The sequence below is a fragment of the Nyctibius grandis genome, chromosome 1, assembly GCF_013368605.1.
Source record: "Nyctibius grandis isolate bNycGra1 chromosome 1, bNycGra1.pri, whole genome shotgun sequence".
NCBI lineage: Eukaryota > Metazoa > Chordata > Aves > Nyctibiiformes > Nyctibiidae > Nyctibius > Nyctibius grandis.
The window spans coordinates 13,688,137-13,709,437 of NC_090658.1; the positions used below are offsets into that span (position 1 = coordinate 13,688,137).

A 21,301-nucleotide genomic window follows, 5' to 3' on the forward strand; every position below is an offset into this window, starting at 1 on the left:
TTATTCTCAGCCCATGGTTTTGTTATGACATTTCCAAAGTGGAGCACTTGAGCTTTACCTATTTCCAACTTGCATTGGCTTAAAAAAAAGAAACAAAACAATTTTTGACGGATCAGAAGCAAATTTTCATTTTATTTGCAGCTTAGCCACCAGCTGAAAACTGGTTTTGTTTTTCACAGCTATGGCCAGTTCTGTGAGATAAGGATGCATTGGTAGATTCATGCTTTACAGCTTATTATAGTAAGCAGAACCCCAAAATAAATGTGTTTGGAGTCCCTGGTGGTGTAGCTTACAGACCCCCAGGTGTTCACAGAGGACAGGCTGAAGATGAGTGTGCTAGGGAGTAGAAGATATCTCTTTCCTCTGGGCCTCAGTACTCGGCGAGTTCCTGAACCCAGAGGACAATTTTCATTCCTGGAGGACTCTGCAAGTCTTCTTCTCTGAGCTGATGATTGGCACCAGTAAGTAGAAGGCTCTGCTGTCCCACATGAGGGTCACCTTCTTCTTTGGCATGAGACCACTCCTCACCTGGCACAGTTATTTGTCTTCTTCTCGGAGTCGTTCCACTGCAGGCACACAGAGCTGTTCAATTCATGACAGCATCTTGGTCCCAGGCATGCCTGCAATCGTGTAATCCCCTATGCAGGCACCAAAATAAATGTACACACAAGTCCTTGCCCACGAACTGCTTTTTTGTTCCTTAGAGGAACGTTTCTGCTATTAAGTCCACACGTCACAGCGGCGAGCCCTGTGAAAACAGCCTTTGTTCCTGTTCTCAGTTTCTCTGTGCAAGAGTGGCTGCGGTTTTACTCGGAGCAGTGTCTCTGTTCTATGAGGCTGTTGCTCTCTGTGGCATGGCAGGGTGAAGTGACAACGGAGGAATTTGGGCTGCGGGTGATCCGACATTGATGAGAGTCTTGTAAAATCTGCCACTCACACCAGTGTCTCAGGGACTTCTCCTTTTCTTCCTTATGCATGCAAATGCGTTGTTTACCCTTGCAGTTTAAAGAGAAGCTACTAGTTGTGAGGCACTTCTAGCAGTTCCCCAACATAAACAGTGCTGGAAGTCTTTGGACAATGGCTTCCATTTCACCTTGTGTTTATCCCACACATGTTCCCAATAGGTTCTGACTGAGCCTCATTGGTAAAAAAAGGCATCAAGGTTGGCTAAAATGGACACCGACTTCTGGAGGCAGCAGAACAGCCACTGGCTTGTTGTCTGCTTTACCCACACGAGAGTCTGGCAGCTTTGGGCAGTGCCTGCGGCTCTTGCTCACTCATCCTTCTGCATCAAGTGTGGCTCTGTGTCCCCCTTTTCTTCTCTCCCCAATGGCAGGAGCAGTTTGGTTCTCACCACACCCCAGGCCACTCTTCTTTAAGATGCAAAAGCTGGCATGCCCTATACTGCTGAGATGACAAGGTCCAGAGGTGATTGCGATGCCTCACTGCGTTCAAGTTCATCCTTTTTTTGCTCCCCCGCGTAAAACAGGTTGTGCGGTTGCATGACAACGTTGCTTCTGTGCCACAGGGAACTTCTGGATCTGACTTGCCGTCTTGCCAACACCCTGAAGAAATATGGCATACAGAAAGGGGACAAGGTGGCCATCTATATGTCTGTGTCTCCCTTGTCTGTGGCAGCCATGCTGGCTTGTGCCAGGATTGGTGCTGTTCACACTGTGGTCTTCGCTGGATTCAGCGCGGAGTCCTTAGCTGGGAGAATCATGGACTGTAAGTAGATGCAGACCTGGGAACAAACCCCTCTGGACAGTGCTCTAAGACATATCCCAATTCTGTGTTTTCTTGGCAGAAAGAGAAAAGTTTCATTCTCAGCTGGTGGGACAGTTCACTCTCCTTTGCAAAGTACTGTGAAGAGCCTTTTCTTTAGTGGCAGATGCAATATCCTCTGGCCTTAAAATAGTTTATAAATTGCTTAACATTCAGCCTGCGCTGGGTTACTGCCAGACAGCAGTGAAGCTGGAGGGAAAACCAGAGCTTAGGAATGGGGCCTGATTTGTTCTTTCGCAGTATAATTGCATTGTTTCTTTGATACTCCTGCACAGTGCTAATTCTTCAGTCTTGATTGTGGTACTGTGATTTATGTATAGCACTGAACATGCTGGCAGCCTGCCCCCGCTCCGTTGTACCAACAGACAGAGCTGTTCTTAGCCCAGAGCACTTCTAGTGTGGTTAGGTAAAAAGTAATGTTAAAAATACCATCAGAAGAACAAAATAGCAAGTGGCTCGTGTCCTAGCAGTCATATCTGTTTCTTTATGGCTAGTGTGAGGGAATAAGTCTTACAGCAATTTTCATGCTTTTTTTTTCTGCTTTAGTAGAATTATCTATAGAGAGCAAGTACATGTTTTAGTTATCCCTCACTTTTGGCTACTTGTGTGGAAGTGATGGGCTAAAGAGCCATTTCTCTGCAGCCACAGCTTTGTAATAATGTAGTGTGTTACAATTTGAAGTGCTCTGCCAGAGTGCTGCTGTGTGCTGTGGCTTCCAGGAGGTTTCCCCTCGAGGTACTGGTGAGTTTCAGAAGGCTGCAGGTATCTCAGAGCAGGGTAACACCTCCGAGAGGCTGCCGAGTTTGGTGCTGTTCACTTTGGTTTGCAATGACACTTACGTGCAGTCCCAGAGAGACCATGAGAGAGGGCCAAAGGTGTTCACTAAGGTCGTAGGCAGTCTTGCACTGGTTTCAGTGCGTGAGCAGTTAGGCTAAAGCAGCGGTATTCACTGTAACACAGGTAACTGTGAAGAGACTGTTCTGCATGTTGTCTTTGCTAGGCAGGAATGGAGGCATTTAAATTGCTGTGAGTGACACTTAGGCTAGACATTGGGAAAGACTTTCTCATGTTCATGATAGGCATTGGAGTGGACTGGTGGGGAGAGGGTTGGATACCATTGGATTGGACTCACAGCTGTCAGAAATGGTTTAGCTGGAGTGGGCCCTGCCTTGGGGTGGGGGAGATGGACTAGATAACCTGTGGAGGTTCCAGCTACCCCTAATCTCTCTGGGTCTCAGGTTTTAAAGTGTTGTAGTCAGTGACACTGAATGTTTTTGATTGGTAGAAGTTCTGAGTATTTGTCACATATGTTGTCCTATACATCATCCCCAAAAGTAAAGAAAGCAAGGGTGCACATCCTAGCCTGGAAGACTGGCTGGTATGTCTGCTAATTCTTTCTCTTTTTAGCTGGATGCAAAGCAGTTATCACCTACAACCAGGGCGTCAGGGGAGGCCGAATCATAGAACTGAAGACAACTGTGGATGAAGCTGTGAAGAACTGTCCAAGTATCAAACACGTCTTTGTGGCTCAGAGGACAGATAACAAAGTCCATATGGGTGACAGTGATATTTCCCTTGAGGAGGTATGTTGGTGTTGGTAAACCTTGCCTGTTTCCCCTGATGTTTCTTGAAGTATGTGATATTTACTGTGCTGGGGAAGAGAAATACAGTGCACTAATAAATGTAGGGACCAGCTAACAGACATCTCTGAGAGACCCGATGCAGGGCTGTTCAGAACACATGCGTGAGAGTCTTGCTGAATGTATAGATTGTGCACGCTCTGGTGTTTGGGCTTTTGTCTTTGGTCTGCTGTAGGCTACGCTGGGAATCAGCAGCCAGGGAAGATGAGGCAGTCTCCATACTTTCCTTGTGTATGTGTGCTGAGCTAAAAGCCTATGAAGCAGCCGCTGCATTGCAGCTTGGCACTCTAGTATAGCCGCACCAGACCTGCCAGTGATGACTGGCCTTTTTGCTCCCTCTGGAGCAGGTTTTCAGTGTGTGCTGCCCTTCCTGCACTGCCACAGTGCTCTGGTGGGCTAATGGATACAGCTACGTTGCAGTGACATCATCTGTACGTCCCTGCGGTCACCTATCTCTGCAGATGCCCACTGGCACTCTGGATAACTCCTTTTAGGTCTGAGCGTTGGCTAGATCATCTTTCTCTCCATCTGTGCCTTTTGGACCTAAGTTCTGCAGATGAAAAGGAGATGCCCCTTATGTCATCTGGATCTTCATCCTCAAATGGATTGCCTGTTTACAGCCTGCTAGGATTGTGAGCTGAAGCAGCTCAATCCATGTCTGATTCATCTCAGCATGGGCAGGGGGTATGCTGCTCCATTTTAGTAGTCTTGCAAACAGTGCTGAGTTTTAAGGAATGAATGTTTCCTGAGACCCAGAGCACACTCATATCATTGCTGCTGCTGTTATACTGTGTTCAGACACTCTGTTATGGTTTGTCATATGCACTCAGACTGGACACTGTTGAAGGGCAGTGCAGAAATAATCAAGTTCCTGGAGAGGCTTAATATAGCCTATGGGCAGCATCATGGTTGCCCCATGATAGGAGGACAGTGATGGCTTGGGAATATTTAGAAACAACAGTCATTTTAATGTGTTTAGCTGGTACACATGGGGCTGCATCCTTATGCAAAAGTAGTTTTTATCAGTTCGCCAGCAGCAGTAAATAGAAACTGCTCATTGTAATAATGCCTGGGAATCACCCATCTGCAGCCAAGATAATTACGCAGGAGTCCCTGTGCTGGTCACATGAGATAGGGGCAACTACTAGGGTAAGTTAAACAGAGAAGGCAGGCTATATTCAGAAATTGTCTTACTCCTTCCTACTCCACAAAGCACACTCTGACCATTTTCCTTAGTCTGCAAACAGCCTGAGGCGCTTTGGTGATCCAAGAGCTGAGCTCAGCCCATTGTCAGTTGTAGGGTCTGAAACATAACAAGAATTAAACCCTTAATGCTGTTAACTCTGTCATTACTGATCTTTACAGCAGTTGTGCTTTCCAGCTCTTGTGCAATGGCTTACTGCAAAATTTAAGCTCATGTTGTAATGGAGCATATGAGAACTCCATTTTAGTTTCAAAAACTGGCAAGTCAGCCTGAATTGGCAGTGCTGAAATGTCACAATAAATACCTGAGATGAGGAGGAGTGCTGTAACTCAGAGGCTAAGAATTACATCTGACCCTATCAACTCTTCATATTTTATTCAGCTTTGTTTGTCAGACACTTTTAAACAACTGGACCTACCGCTGGTATTGTTCACTTGTAAATACAGCTTGTTTACAGTGTAAATTCGTAAAAAGGCAGTACCTAGAAATTCCTTCAAAGAGCCACCTAATAACCCTTGCAGGAATCATTATTCATCTAGGACAGTACAGAGCTTGAGAGAAGCAAGCCAGCTGTGGTTTGTTTACAGCCATATGTTGAGCATCTGGAACACATAGTGATTATTGCAGGTTTGTACATGGATAAGAAAGATGTTCAACCTCGTCCTGAAAAATCTACAGTCTGGGCAGACAAGCCCTCTGCTGCTGCAAGGTGCAGTGACCACAAGCATCTCTTTTCAAAGCACATTATTTCCCCTTCCTCTGCTGGACTGGGCACACAAGCTGGACCAAAAGTTTGCTCTGACCTAGTAGGACATTGTGTCCTTCCCTCCTGTGGTTCTGACTGTAGGGGTGAGGAGAAGATCTCACCCACCTGGCCAGACAGGTGGAGTGTGAGGAGAGTGAAGTACTCTTCTTCTCATGGGTAGAAGCAATTAGAATTTGAGGATCAAACGGACAGGACAGTCATCCACTGCTGGGGCCAGGGAAGGGAGATGAACACACAGTTTAACTGTAGCACTGCAGTTTTAAAAGAAAAGGAAGGTCCTGAACAGTATCCAGTCAGCCTTGCTGCTGCTGTCAAGTGTGGTTCATGTTTGCAGTCACACTTTGTTTTTCTACCAGCAGCTTGGAAAGGCTTGAAATGTAAGCTATGACCTACCATTTTTTTCCTGAAATGTTATTTTATCTGGCCAATTCCCCTTGACTTCTGCACCTAGCAGAGGTATTGGTGGAAAGCCTAGGTGCTATGCATCCGCAGAGTTATGGAAGGAAGGAAACTGCAGTGCTGCTACTTTTGCATTTAAAATGTGCTAGTGTTACAGGAACCTTTCCACTAGGTGAGCACATACAACCTATGATACATCCATGGATGTTTGTGAGGGGGCAACAGCAATGGTGGTTCTTGTCTCTGGACACTGCTGACTTGCTTACAGATGGAGTATTGGTTGGCTCCATACAGCCAAAGTCTTTCTGTCATTACCACCTTTTTTTCATTAGGAGATGGCCAAGGCAGCTTCTGTATGCACTCCAGAAAGCATGGACAGCGAAGACATGCTTTTCATGCTGTATACCTCGGGCAGCACTGGGAAACCCAAAGGAATTGTTCACACCCAGGCTGGATACCTGCTGTACGCTGCTGTCACACACAAGGTAACTCAGCTGCGTCCTCTGGAAAAGGTTCACTTACCTTCCATCAGTACTAATGGGAGGGACTTGGACTGGTGAGGGGTGCTGTATTCTCTGTGCACTGGCTTATTGGGTGTACACAAACTGAAAAATGTCTGAGAACGTGTAATTAATCTTCAGGATTTGTTCCTGGGGAATATAATACTATGCAAACCAGAGCCTAGAGTTATGAAAGGAAGGAAACTGCAGTGCTGCTACTTTTGCATTTAAAATGTGCTAGTGTTACAGGCCAGAATTTGTGGACATTAAAGTGATGCAGCTGAGGAGATTCTGGTGAGTATCTTACTGGCATTGGTAATGTGGATACTACTGTAGTACTTTGCAGTGGGATGCTGGCCTTTTTTATTTCAGAGAGGATCTGGACTCTTAAAACAACCTCTTTGCATAGCATTTGTTGTCTGAAGATCAAAAATTACATTCATGCTCTGTGGTTGCACCTTTGCGCTGCTTTTCTATGTGATCTAGGCTGAATGTTTTAACCCTCTTTTTGATGAAAAAAAAAGTCAAGGCACTGCTGCTTGAAGCTTCTAGTCTGAGCTCTACATATGAAAAGGTAACAGTGAAATGTGGAGAGGATTGCAGTGAAAGATCTTCTTTAGTGATATCACCTTGTTTGTAATCACACACAATTCAGGTACAGGTTTTCTTTCTTTAGGCTGACACAGTTGAATTTTTAGAAGATTTGAATGTGCAAGTGTCAGACTTCTCTGCATGAAGGGTGTTTGTTACATCAGCTTTTCTAAGTGACAGCATAATCTCCAAGGCATCTCTTTTTTAGTCCAGAAGGTAGATCCTGCACCCTGGTGCAGACATGCAGGGAGACGCTGTATGCAGCTGCAGTCCCTTTAAAGGTACTTCAGAGCCTGAGAAGGAAAGGCACTTGCAAAAGTAAGGTGAGAATTGGCTCTTCTAGGTAGAGGGATCAGCTGACCTATGTGGCCTCTGTGGTCTTTGCACACTCATGGGGTTTTCTTTTAGTCCTGATCCACTTTCTCTCATTTAAAACATAAAGCTAACTCTGCTTATGAGACAGGACCTCTTCACCATACAACAGGGGAGTTAGATTTACTAACTAAAGTGGGAAGCGTTTTTGATAACCAAGACAAGATAATGAGTTCTCCAAGATCATTATCTTGAATTAGATGAGCAGGGAGAGGGTAGCATCTGGAAAGCGATACAGTGATAGAGAAGCTGAGCAGCTAAGATCATTTCTCAGAAAATGTTTCATGGGCACCTATCAATTTCTCCAGCTTTCTCATGGGAACCTGTTGGTATTGGTGAGGGGCCTGAGCCTCCGAGGCCTGCAGCTTCCCTGCAGTTCAGGGTCAGCTCTCCCATGTGGACTGCCTGGAGTAGGCAACCTTAGGTATCCAGGGCTCTGGGCTCTGTTTGTAGCTTTGTTGCTCCAATCTGAGCAGCTACTGGTACAGCTATGCTCCCTGTATGTTTGCAAAAGCAGTCAGGAGCCTGAGAGCCCTGGTACTGGTCCCTCTATCTTGCTTCCTCACCTTGGGCTGGCCTTTGTGCTGCTGTGTCCTACTTGCCTACCTCCACTTGCCCTGTGCGCTCTCTTGCTCCCACTTGGATGTCCAGTCCAGGACCTTGCCTTTAAGCTTTTTGTGCCTGCCAACAGGTCACCTGGCCTTACATTTATCTTTGCAGTATGTATTTGACTACCAGCAAGGTGATGTTTTTGGCTGTGTGGCTGACATTGGCTGGATCACGGGACATAGCTATGTCGTGTATGGACCCCTCTGCAATGGAGCCACCTCTGTCCTGTTTGAAAGTACTCCAGTGTACCCTGACCCAGGTGAGGAAGTGGTGGGCAAAGGTTTGGCTAGACGTGGCAGTGTGACAAAGGAGATTTAGAAGCTTGTCCAGTGTGACCTGCCTGCTCAGGGGAGGTAAGCTCCATTTCTTTGGAACATCTGTCTACAACATTCAGGAACATCTGTGAAAAAAAAAAAGGTTGCCGTTGGTTTTGTTTTGGGCTCACAGTAGTCACAGCTTTAACTTTGGCTGTTAACCTTCCTGCTGAGCATTTGCAGCGGTATTTCAGTGCTAGACAGATAAAAAGCCTGTTTGTGATTTTGCAGGTCGTTACTGGGAAGTGGTGCAAAGGTTGAAAATTAATCAGTTTTATGGAGCACCTACAGCTATACGTTTGCTGCTGAATTATGGAGAAGAGTGGGTGAAGAAATACGACAGATCCTCCTTGAAGACCTTGGGATCAGGTAAGGGGCATGAAATCTTCATCTGAAAAAGACAGGAGGTTCTAGCTGGTGAAATGAAGGTACCAGAGGAGCTCAGCTGACCAGACGGGATGTGGTTAAAAATAGATGATAAAACAGGCTCCCCATCTGGCTTTTCAGATATTTTCTCAGCAGAAGGAGAAACAAACAAGTTGGGGCTGTTGAACCTTAGTGTGATGGCCTGTTTCCTAGCTTATTTTGCAGGATCATGTTCTTTGCTAAGAACATTTATCCGATGGTAAATGACATCACTTTGAATTTTACTGTCAATAGGTGACCCAAGCAGCATTTTCCTGCATTATTTAGGATTCTAGAGGTTCTTATACATGACCTGTATTGATTAATTACTTTCAGTGGTGTTTATTGCTTGCCTTTTGGTCTTTCTGGAAAAAGTCAGTCCTCAGTTACAGGGGTGAACTGCAGTCCTTTGCACATCCCAGCAAAAATGCTGTAAGCATGCTGCGTAAAGGTCATGCATTCAGCGTGTTGTGCACCAAAAGGGAGAATGAACTACCCGCGACCCCTGGAGGCTCAGGCTGCTTTCTTTCTTATTTTGGTGTAGTGGGAGAGCCCATCAACAATGAAGCTTGGCAGTGGTTCTACCATGTGGTGGGAGAAGGGCGCTGCACCCTCGTGGATACGTGGTGGCAGACAGGTAAAAGGCATCCTTGGGGAGCAGGGAGGGCCCTGACTGTTGACAGGTTGCTTGTGGGTAGAGAAGGATTAATACGTTTCAATTCGATTCCACGAGTCTGTAAAAAAAAAAACCCTCCTGGCATTTTGATCAGCTTTTGAAAGTCACTGGGGAGTTTCAGGACATAATAGGAATGTAACAGCATATAAAAGCAACAGCAATGTTGTTTTTTTCTTTTCCCTTCTAAATGTTCTTTGATATTTTGAATGCTGGAAAATCTCAATTGATTCTAGAAACGGGACACAGAGATTGAATTTCTGGGCAAAGCTGAGAGTAGGCAGCTTGAAGTGGAAACCTCATTTTCAATTATTTGTCCAACTGTACTGACCTTGATACGGCCTTATCAGGAAAAGGCATTTATAGCACCATATAGCCACAATCTGTACTTAGGTGTGCTTTGTTTCCCTTCCTGGGAACGGTCAGAGGAGGACGGAAAACTAAGCTGTGTAGTCAAAGGGACCTAGTGCAACTGCTCTGACGGATTGTAAAGGAGTGAGTGGAGGCTTGCTGGCTGTGCATCAGGTGGGTAGGGGACAGTGGCTGTCAGCCAGCAGGGCTGCCTGGGAGCATCTTCTCCCAGGAGTGAAGTAGTATGCTGTAGTTGCTTTCGCTCTGGACCTTTGATGCCTCAAAAAGGAGTGCACTTCTGTTTTGGCAATATGCTTGGCCCAGCTGTGTGCATCAGTTAAGGCTTTTTTTCCATTTACAACCTGCTGGACAGAGTAACTGGCTCTCGTAGTTCCCTGTGCAGTTGGAGCAGAGCTGTTCCCTGCTGCCTGCCCTCCCTGGCCAGCAGCAGAGAGAGGCCACAGCACTGCATTCCAGCTGGGCCTGTGTTGCCTGGTGGGGTCCTGCGCTTGAAGGATTCCTGCAGCTCCTTCCTGGCTCCTTCCTCAGCACCCAGTCCTCTCTTCTGGGCACCAACATTCAAGAGTTGCTAAAGGTGTCTTGCAATATGTCCTTCTCAAGTCGTGAACCACAGTTTGCCATGGAGCCATGGACTTAAAGGATGAAGCACAGCTGCTGGCATTCTGCCTCTGCTGAAAAAAAGCCATCCCTACTCTTAAGTTCCTAGCTGCCATTGGGCAAAATATTCATTCCCTTTCCAGTCAAGCTGCTCCTGATTTCATCCTTATTCCTACTACCAGGCTTTCTCTTCAGGATCCCTGTGGCCCATCTCAGTGTGATGAATTAGCTTCTGGCACACAACCAAGTCCCATTTAATCCAGACCAGCCTTGCAGACTCTCTTTTATTTTCAGATTCGAAATAAAACAACCTGAGAATTCAGACCAGCAATGTTAACTGCTATCTACTTGAATTACTGATCTCTTAAACCATCTGGGTTCTCACATGGCTGAGCAGAAGGAAAGCTGACTGGCTAGGTGCTATATGCTTTCCTCCTCGCTGCTCTGAAATAAAACACTGTGGAGAAGCAGTTGATTACTGTACAGTGATGGAGATAAGAAGAATCTTTTTTTGCCCTAACATTTTTTGTTTTTTTGTCTTCCGTTAACTGGTGCATGCAGTGTGCATGTGGTGTCTTCTATTTCCTCCAAAGTACAGGGTTAGATCTTACATTAAACTGCATTTCTCCTAGGTTTTTGGAGCAGCAATTGTCAGGTGAGAGGTTAAAGAACATTTGCTGGACAGTCTGTAAGTGCAGAGTGCTTGATCTCACCTTGAACCAAGCATAGTTTTGCACGTAAGCAGTTACCAGCTCCTGGAAGCATAATATAATGATAAATATTCATGAAATTGATTTTGTTAGAAAGTAGAATCAATCTTTCTCCACAGCTGATGCTTCCCATAAAGAGGAAGCCAAATTAATCTTGGAAACATTATATATGCCATTTGAATGTAAAGGGAGCATGGAAAGAGATCATAGAAACAGTTTGATGGATGCTGGTTGTGGTCCTGCAGTGTCACCTCTCATATACAATTTCGGTATAGCTTGTTAATTGTGCTGTTGTATGCAGTGTCATCTACGGTATGTTGCTCTCTGAAGCAGCAACGTGTTGCCAGCTAATAAAGCCTGGCAGGCATAAAGATCAGCAAATGGTGATTTAAGAGTCTACTTGAAAGTCTTTGGATGAGGAAATAGGCGAGATAGCAATTAGGAGAAGCAATTTAAGTAGTGTGGTATGTGCAGATGAGAGAGACGAAAAATTCCTATGGCTCTTACTGTTAAAATACTAGGTAATGCTGTGCTGTGGTTGACAGTAATAGAATCAAAGCTGTGTTTGAGTTTCAGGTGTAGTTCTTCACAGTGCAGAAGAGACATGAGGTATTTTTACTTTTGTCATTGATTTTATAAAAAAAGTACAGCTGTTGTATGCAGCTGTGAACAAAAGCTGGTTTTGAAAGACATCTCTGAATAGGCCCTGGAAGCTTTTGTGGTTGGTGTCATCTTACAGCGATTTAGACTGGGCTGGTGCTTCTGAGATGGATTCCCCCTGAAGCAGTCAGTCCAGTCTATCTGTGGTGGTGAAGACAATGGTGGCAGAGAGTACATGCTCCACCCTGCTGCCAGAGGTGATTTACCCACGGCAGAGGAGAGCCTGTTTCCATGCATCACCCTTCCTGCTCAGACTCTGCTGTCCTTAAAGTCTGGGTGGGTTTGCACTACAGTGACAGCATGGGCACAGGTAACGTGGGAGCATGGCTTTTCTTCTGCCAGCTCTGCCTCTAAAGAGACAGACTTCATAAGGGCAGGGTAGAGCCTAGAAGCCTTGGTAGTTGTCATCTGTCAGTGGCTAAAATCGGTGCTTTTAAGCCAGCTTAAAATAGGTCTTTACCATGCAAATAAATTTTAAAGCACCCATGCTTTAAAATGCAGCTCCCTCTGGAATGTGACTTTACTGCCTCATGTGCAGCTGGGTGCAGGATGTATAGCATGTGGCAAAGCCCATGTTGAAACACAGCTTGCAGTGCTGTGTTCAGAATGAGTACTGGCTTAGGAAGAGCAACCAGGAGTTTAATCAGGTTCCCTGCTCTGACACAGATTTTGTCTGTGCAAACAGAGAACAGCACGTGTCTGGGGTGCTTTTTTCTTTTTCTGAAAAAATTCAAGAAGACCCTTTCAAAATAAACAGAAACATGTGAAGTGGATGCATACCCATCAATGAAATGTGAAATAATTTTATGTGTAAGCCACGTGTGAAACTATTTTCTGCAGGTCTGAAGCTTAGGGTTCCTCAAAGAGACCCTTCCTCATAGCTACGTCAGGGCAGCTGGATGCAAATTCAGGGTCAAATTCAGCCTTACAAACCCCTGGTTTCAGTTTTCACAGCCTCAGCAAAGCCGGTAGAGGAATGCACTCTTCAAGTGGCAGAACACACCTTTATTTATAGAGCTGTATTTTTAAAAGCCTAATGCCCCTTTGTTTTTGTTTCTCTCTTGTGTTTCTGAATTAGTTTTAGAATAGGAAAGATCTGATTAAGGTTGGAATCTGATTTAATGTTCATCCCAGCAGGAATGAAAAAGGATGATTAAAAGGTTCAATTTCAAATAGAAGATAAGCTCAACCTGCCTGTAAGGGGTGGGTTAATCTCATATTCTGTAATAATAGTAATTCAGACTCCTGAAGTGCTTTTCATGCTAACCTTAGACAGCTGTAAAAACAGCACCAGGAGATAAATTCCCTGACATGCTTATACTTCCCCTGTAAAATCTCTTCTGGGGTAGGAAATGGGGCTGGTGAGTACTGCCCCTGCCACCAGGCAGCCCTGTTAGTATGAGAAGGACCTGCAAGGGTGTATGTGTTAGAGCTGCCTGTATTCATTGCTAGTTGGTAGCCGGAGGAATGGGTTTATCTGTGAGCTGACTTAGGGCCAGGTGTAGGGAACTGAGCATGTGGGCTGACTCAATGGGGTCTTCACTGTGCTGGATTGATTTGCCACGGACGGGACTGGAGGAAGGCCGTTGAATGCACACATCGGTTTCTGCTGCGGAGTCAAAGCCAGCCAGTGTAGAACCATGTATTGCTCTCCTCTGAGCCTTTGAAGAGCTAAGCCGGAGGTCAGTGAGCCTGATGCTCTGGGGCATGGTGAACTGCTCTTCCCCTGAGGTGGCTGCTTGGCTGCACACAAGGGCAATGATTTTTGCGGCTATCACTGAATGAATTGCATCATGCAAACAGGGAGTAGGAGTGGCTCTTGATCTGAGCTCACCAAGGGGGGACCTGCCTGCAGCTCTCTGCTCTCTACCTGCTGCAATGTCCTCTGTAGACAGAACAGGCCTTGGTGGTGTCATCCTGGCTTGCCAGATATTTTTCTGTGTTTAAACCTTTCTTGTATTCACAAAGAGCTCTTGGTTTATCACGCCCGTGCTGCTTTCAGATGGCTGTGATACTTGGTGTTGCATAATTCCTTCTTAGTGGCTTTCTCTTGCAAGGTGGCTTTGCTATTCTCTCCTTTAACTAAGAAGAGCTGGCATTTGCTTTCATCCAGCATTGGGTGGATGCCACATATTTTGTTTTTCATTATTTTTCCAGAAACTGGTGGCATCTGCATTGCCCCACGGCCTTCAGAGGAGAAAGCTGAGATCATTCCGGCTATGGCTATGAGACCTTTCTTTGGGATTGTGCCTGTGCTGATGGATGAGAATGTGAGTTGAGGCTGTGCTGAGTGCCCAAAAGAGAAGCTGGTGTGTGTTTCTGCCTTAATCACCTTTCTGATGGCAGAGGGACAGGATCCGGAAGGATGTTGGAGCAGTGCATGCAACATCCAGTGACGTGGCAAGACTGGAGCAGCCAGTGGGACTGGTGGAGTTTTCCAATGGAAATGCAAGGCATGATGCCCTGCAACTGTGAGAAAACTGGTATTAGTCTGTGAAGCTGTACAGGGCGATCCCCATCTGCACTCCAGTGCTCTGTTAAACAGTAAAAAAAATGTAATCTCCTCCATATACAGTTCGGTAAGGGAATGTGGCAGTTAACAAAAGTGAAAGTGGAAGGCAGGGGTCCAGGCATTTCCCTGCTAGCCTCATCCCAGGCACCCTCTGGCTGCTCGGCACATCTTTGCTGTCATCTTTGCTGGCATTGCCCTCCAGAGAATCACAGGACTCGCTTTTCTTTTAGTCTTACCTGCTGTGCTGCTGGCCTCAAGGGGTGAGGAAGGCATGATACAGACAGTGCGTAGTAGCTCCATGAGTGGATTCATTTTCTCCACCTGTGGCCCTCCACTGGTAGTCTGCAGGGAGCAACAGTGTGACTTTCTAGATCAGTGACACAGAAGCCCTTACTATTCCTATTTTGTTCACCTGATCATCTTTCCTGTGCTTGAACCTGCAGGGAAAGGTTATAGAGGGCAACGATGTGTCCGGTGCACTCTGCATTGCCCAGCCATGGCCTGGCATGGCAAGAACAATCTATGGAAATCACCAGCGATTTGTTGATGCCTATTTCAAAGCCTACCCAGGTAAGGAAAGTGCCAACGGAAGGCAGTTTGCACTGCAGTATAAGCACACTGAATATTTTCAGCAGCACTTTGTGATATTTCTGTACCAGCCAGATCTTGGTTGCTTGCCATTGTGTGTCACGTGTTGCAAGCATGCACTAATGGTCTTAGATAGTGTTGACCTTTCTAGCTGTCAAAAGGGAATGTATTTTTTGGAAAATTTTAATGCCCAAATTTTAAAGTCCAAATGCCTTTTCTTTGGGGCCATATGTGTCTTACTTGGAAATAGGCATATTGGATGGGAAAGGACCTCCTGCATCACTGAATCTTACCCCTGCTGTCACAGGCTGTGTTACATCCTTCCTTTTTAAAACATGGTCAGGTTGTATCTGGCAAGTAATTAGAAGTGGCAGGGAAGCACTTTTTGGAGGAGACTGGACAAGACCACTGTCTTCACTCAGGGGAGCAACTGAAAGGGATTTGAAAGCTACAATATAGACAAGAAATAGAGAGACAATCCTGCAAATTGTACAAAATGCGTTGGAAAAAAAGCATGGGAAACTGGTAGAAGGAATTGAATGAGCCCAGAGTCCCTTATTACTCACTACATGTTCGCGTCTGAAATCTTGTTGATATTTAGTTGATAGTTCTTTAATTGATTTGGAAGGGCAGGAAGCATGACTGAAAATCCATGAATTGGCCAGTAATGGGTCCTGGCAAGAACCACCTTTATATTTCACAGCACTAGCTGCCTGCTGGTGCTCAGAAGTGCCACAGGAACAATTCAGATGCGGACTTGGCTTTAATGAAGAGCCAACACAACCTGTGTCACCAGATGAGTCCTCAGTGACACTGGAGTTTCCTGGAACCACTGGATATTTTTCAGTTTCCATCGAATGTTTTAGACCCTCCAAACACTATGCTTATCATGGGTTTTTTTTTTTCAGCTAATCTGATAGTGTTTTTGCCATGCTCATATGTTGGAGAGGGACTGTTATCGGGGATCTGAATCTTTGTTAGCCAGGAGGGAAAATGGCTTTTCATCTGTTCCAGTGTAAGTGATTAAAAAAACTGGCAGTATTCCCATGTACAAAATGTAATAGAACGGCTCCCTTTCAGCTGAACAGTTGTAGTTTTCAGTGAGCGCTGAGGTGTAGCTAACAGCAGACCCGAGTTTGACCAATAGGCTATGGTATGATGGCAAATGGCATTTGAAGTGGTTTTATCTTAGTGCTGTATGCACCAGGCCTGAGCACACAGTTGCTGCGCAGCATGTAAAGCCTAGGGAGATCAGAGAGCCCCTCTTGGTTTTGTAAATCCAACAAAGCATCACTGCGTTGTGTTGCTGGACTTGGTTTTACTACAGGGACATCAGCCACTGGTTGCTGCTGATTGCCTACAGTGATTTTGCCCATTGTGACAGAGATCTGAGCTCCACTGTCTTGGTGCTGCTCAGGTGCTTACTAGGAGCCAGCACAGCTCAGGCAGAGCAGACGAAGGTTGAGGATGGTAGAGGGTCGTGGGAAATGGTGTGTGGCAGGTCACACAGCTGTAAGCTTAGGAGGCCCTGCAAGCTGACTGATCCACCCTACCCTACTCGCCATCCTAAAGCGTAGTCTGTTCTGCATCAGAGCCCAAAGCAATAGGCTGGCACACTTCCCGCTGCTGACCACCCACGTGTCTTTGCTGTAGGTTACTACTTCACAGGGGATGGTGCTTACAGGACCAAGAAAGGCTACTACCAGATAACGGGGCGCATGGATGATGTCATTAACATCAGTGGACACAGGCTCGGGACTGCAGAGATAGAAGATGCAATGGTAAGTTCCAGGCAGGTAGAGGTCCCTTGACAGGGCGTATCTGTGGGACAGGGTGGCCCTTTCAAAGAAGCTTTATGAATTTAAACAAGTGCAGGATCTCTTGCCTTCAAACCCCTGCCCCTGAATACACACAGCTTGATGCATAATGAATAGCAAATGTGCAAAAGGAAACAGCTCCCTTATTAAGGAGACAACGAATGGACAAGTGAAAGAGGAGTCACACCATGGGCAGTCCCTACAGTTTAACTGTCATAGCTGTTTCCTCTCAGTGACGTTGTACTGTCACAGTTGTAATTTTGGATGCTGGTGGAGTCTCCATAAGGGATTGTCTTCCCTGTTTGTTCCCTCCCCTCTGCTAATACCTAACCTCTCCTTCCCAAATCTGTGGTTCTTGCTTGTCCGAACTAGCTGAGTATGCTTGAGAATTCAGCAGTGTTAGATGTGAAGCAACCCTGATTCATATCAGCTGCAAAGCTAGCCTGTCATTTTGAGAGAAAATAATATTAGCTCAGGGAATTGAAAATAAAAAGTCCTCAGAGCATTTATCTTCAAAGCTTTACCTGAATATATATTTCTGTATTATGTGCCTTGCCTGCAAACGGCACTTAAATGTAACATTTGGTAAACCTGAGCTGTGTTCGCATGGCACACAGGATCCTACTTTCTCCTCTGTGAGTAATTTTTTTGTCTGTGTGGGTTTCTGTTCATAGATACAGGATCCAGTTCCTCTCCCATTCTATGTATGTGTATGCATGTGTATATGCAAATATATTTATATGCTTAGATTGCTCTGTCATGTTTTCTTTCATATTTTAATCTAATTTAAGATAGCATAATCCAGTCTTTGGTGTGGGATTCAGATATGCAATTTCTTCTGGTCTGTATACCCAAATTGCTTCTTACTGCAGAAGAATGTTAAATTAAACTCTGAAGTGTGACAGAATAAATCACTGTTGTGTAGCATAATAATAAAAATATGCATTCGGCAAACAACCCTTCCCTCCTTCTGGAAAGATGAAGAGGCCTGATTCTTTCTGGTGTGCTTTGGGCATATATAAACACCAGTCAAATGTGGACTGTGAGGTTGGCAGCTTCACTTTGGCTTTGCTGGCAACAGTTCCCTGTGGCACAGAGGAATGCAGGACTGGTTTTGCTTGTGATTTGGCCATGGCCAGTCACCACTTGGGACTGTAGCCGTGCACACACAAAAGCACAGACAAAGAAAGAGAAAGCAGGTTTCCAGCGGGTGCAAATTCAGCTTGGTGTGCAGTGGGCTTAGCAGTGTATGTAAGAGTACTTATTTGTGTGTTTAAAAGCAGGGCCAATCCAGTGAGTAAATCCTACTCCCAGAGACGTGGCCATGGCCGTGGCCACCAGCTGTCCATGCAGTAGGAAGGCGGCATCCAGCTTTCCTGTTGTGCTTTCAGCAGGATCTGCCAAGGGGAGGGTGAGATGTGGCAAGGTGTTTTTGTCCCTAGAGCAACTGGTGCAAACTCTGCAGGGCCTGAAGCAGTTGTTATGCTCTGTGTATTTTTGTTTCACTTTTTGTGAAGGCTGATCACCCTGAGGTCCCTGAGACAGCTGTGATTGGGTATCCACACAAGATCAAAGGAGAAGGTATGTGAAAAGCAGCTTCCTGACGTGACACCTGCGTACACTTTCCTTAATTTCTAACCTGGACTGCGTGTTAGGAGGTGCCTAGGGAATGGGAGGGCAGTTATCCTTAGGTTGACTGGTGTTGCAGCCCCGAGAGGCAAAGACAGCTGTGAAAATAACTGCATGTTCCTAAGCTGGGTGCAGGTGTTACTCCCTAAACTGTTTTTGCACATGTAGTAGAGCTTCCTTTAAAAGGATTTTGCTCAGAGATGTCCTTTGAACAGAAGGGGAATAGCTGATTTGTGTTGGCCAGCTTTTGATCCCAGTGACACTTTGGTAATTTATGTTGAGTTGTCATTGTCACTGAGATCAGTCTGGTCCATAGATGCCAAGACAAGGCTGGGCCATCATTTCAGGACTGGAGTCTCACTCCCTTTTGTAAACAGGATCTACGGTTTTCTTGGCAGTCCCTAGACTGTGCACAGGAATGATTTGAAACCTGCTTTGGCATTCAAATGAGCATCCCTAGTTTTGCCAGCCAGGATCTAACATGAGGTATGTGGCTTCTGCTCATTTGTCTTCCAGGTGCCTTTGCTTTCATAGTGCTAAAGGAGCAGACAGCTCATATAGACCATGTCAAAGAAGAGCTCAAAACCATAGTGGCTTCCAAGATAGCAAAATATGCTGTGCCTGATCACATTCTGGTAAGTGGAGACTATAACTGGCATCAGGAACAGGAATGGTCACATTGAGCAAGCCTCACCTTCCTGCCTGCAGTGCTGCTGTTGTCCCTCTCTGGCAGGATGAAGGAGGAAAACACAACTAGCTGGAGGGATCCCTAGGTAGGGGAGGGCAGGTGCAGGGGTATGTATGTGCTCCTTCTCCATGCCTGAGGATCAGCAGTGACCCAGAGGGTGGCTGAATATTACAGCTGCTCCACCTTGCAGAGCAGCTTCTTGTTGGGGCTGTTACAGAGCGTGTTTTAGAGCTACCCTGGGGCTGCTACATTTGGGCCAAGTGCTGAAAAACCCTTTAAATGGGATGCACAGAGAGTGTTGAGAGCACCGTGCTTGGCAAGAGCTCTGGCAAGAGCCCAGGCCCACCGTGTGCCTCAAGATGTGCTTGATGTTCCTGTTCACCATGCAGCAGCATTACTGCTCCATACAGCTCTTGCCCTCAGCTAACCCCTTGCTCAAGCAACGCAGCACTGCTCTCTATGGCCCTGTGCAATGGATCAGATAAAACCCCAACAAACTGTAGAGAAACGTCACAACCTTCAGTGTCACTGAGAGGCAGAGTGACACTTTCCACTGCCCAGCTATTTTGCGTTGATAATTAGTATCAACCCCAGATCTCAAAGCATTGGCTGTTCCTGTTGCGTAACTCTTTCAACTTGGAGCAGCCCAGGACATCCTCAATGGATTGGAGCAGCTTCCAGAACTTGCAGGTTTGCAAGGAAACACCTCTGTTTCCCTGTGTTGGGGGCAGTCCTGCAGAGAAGTCCTACAACTCTTGCCTTGCGTGTTAGTTAATGCTTTGGAGTTTTGTAGCCTACTGGCCTGATCATGTAGCAAAATGTGAGACCTGCTAGCATCTCTTTCCAGTGCCTGAGAACTCTTTACCAGGCTCAAGTTTACGCTGAAGCCTTTGAATCTGCTGCTAAGTCCTTTGCAGGAAGCATAGCGAAGACATTTACAGAATCACAGAATCAACCAGGTTGGAAGAGACCTCTGGGATCATCGAGTCCAACCATTGCCCTGACACCACCCTGTCAACTAGACCATGGCACTAAGTGCCATGTCCAGTCTTTTCTTAAACACATCCAGAGATGGTGACTCCACCACCTCCCTGGGCAGCCCATTCCAATGTCTAATAACCCTTTCTGAAAAGAAATTCTTCCTAATGTCCAACCTGAACCTGCCCTGGCGAAGCTTGAGGCTGTGTCCTCTTGTCCTATCGCTAGTTGCCCGGGAGAAGAGGCCAACTCCCACTTCACTACAACCTCCCTTCAGGTAGTTGTAGACTGCAATAAGGTCCTGCAAACTCCTCTTCTCCAGGCTAAACAACCCCAGCTCCCTCAGCCGTTCCTCGTAGGTCAGACCCTTCACCAGCTTGGTCGCCCTCCTCTGGACTCGCTCCAACACCTCAACATCTTTCTTGAAGTGCGGGGCCCAGAACTGGACACAGGATTCAAGGTGCGGCCTCACCAGTGCCGAGTACAGAGGGACGATCACTTCCCTAGACTGGCTGGCTACACTATTCCTAATAGAGGCCAGGATGCCATTGGCCTTCTTGGCCACCTGGGCATACTGCTGGCTCATGTTTAGCCGGCTGTCGATCAGCACCCCCAGGTCTCTTTCCACCGGGCCGCTTTCTAACCACTCTTCCCCCAGCCTGTAGCGCTGCATGGGGTTGTTGTGGCCCAGGTGTAAGACCCGGCACTTGTTCTTGTTGAACCTCATGCCGTTGGTCTCGGCCCATCTATCTAACCTGTTCAGATCCCTCTCTAGGGCCTTCCTACCCTCCAGCAGATCGACACTCCCACCCAGCTTGGTGTCATCTGCAAATTTACTGAGGGTACACTCAATCCCTACGTCTAGATCATCTATAAAGACATTGAACAGCACCGGCCCCAGAACTGAGCCCTGGGGAACACCACTAGTGACCGGCCGCCAGTTGGACTTTGCCCCATTCACCACCACTCTCTGGGCTCGGCCATCCAGCCAGTTTTTAACCCATTGAAGAGTCCACCTATCCAAGCCCCGGGCAGCTAGTTTGTCTAGGAGGATGCTGTGGGAGACAGTGTTGAATGCCTTACTGAAGTCTAGATAGACTACATCCACAGCCCTGCCCTCATCTACTAAGCGGGTCACTAGGTCGTAGAAGGAGACCAGGTTGGTCAAACAGGACCTGCCTTTCATGAATCCATGTTGGCTGGCCCCGATGCCCCGATTGTCCTGCATGTGCCGTGTAATGGCACTCAGGATGATCTGTTCCATCACCTTGCCTGGCACCGAGGTCAGGCTGACAGGCCTATAGTTCCCTGGATCATCCTTCCGACCCTTCTTGTAGATGGGCGTTACGTTTGCTAATTTCCAGTCAGCTGGAACTTCTCCAGTTAACCAGGACTGCCGGTAAATAATAGAGAGTGGTTTGGCAAGTTCATCTGCCAGTTCCTTCATTACTCTGGGGTGAATCCCATCCAGGCCCATAGCCTTGTGGGTGTC

General features: G+C 46.4%; 1 protein-coding gene across 1 annotated transcript in view; it reads left to right on the forward strand.

The window, feature by feature from the left end:
* ACSS1 (acyl-CoA synthetase short chain family member 1) overlaps positions 1-21,301 on the forward strand; it is a 39,858-nt gene that overhangs the window by 13,065 nt on the left and 5,492 nt on the right. The window contains exons 3-13 of the mRNA XM_068405114.1: positions 1,529-1,728; positions 3,193-3,368; positions 6,127-6,279; positions 7,978-8,125; positions 8,412-8,549; positions 9,130-9,222; positions 13,755-13,867; positions 14,553-14,679; positions 16,351-16,478; positions 18,032-18,095; positions 18,660-18,778. Of these exons, the coding sequence (XP_068261215.1) occupies positions 1,529-1,728; positions 3,193-3,368; positions 6,127-6,279; positions 7,978-8,125; positions 8,412-8,549; positions 9,130-9,222; positions 13,755-13,867; positions 14,553-14,679; positions 16,351-16,478; positions 18,032-18,095; positions 18,660-18,778 (1,459 nt within the window). The remainder of the gene's footprint in view (positions 1-1,528; positions 1,729-3,192; positions 3,369-6,126; positions 6,280-7,977; positions 8,126-8,411; positions 8,550-9,129; positions 9,223-13,754; positions 13,868-14,552; positions 14,680-16,350; positions 16,479-18,031; positions 18,096-18,659; positions 18,779-21,301) is intronic.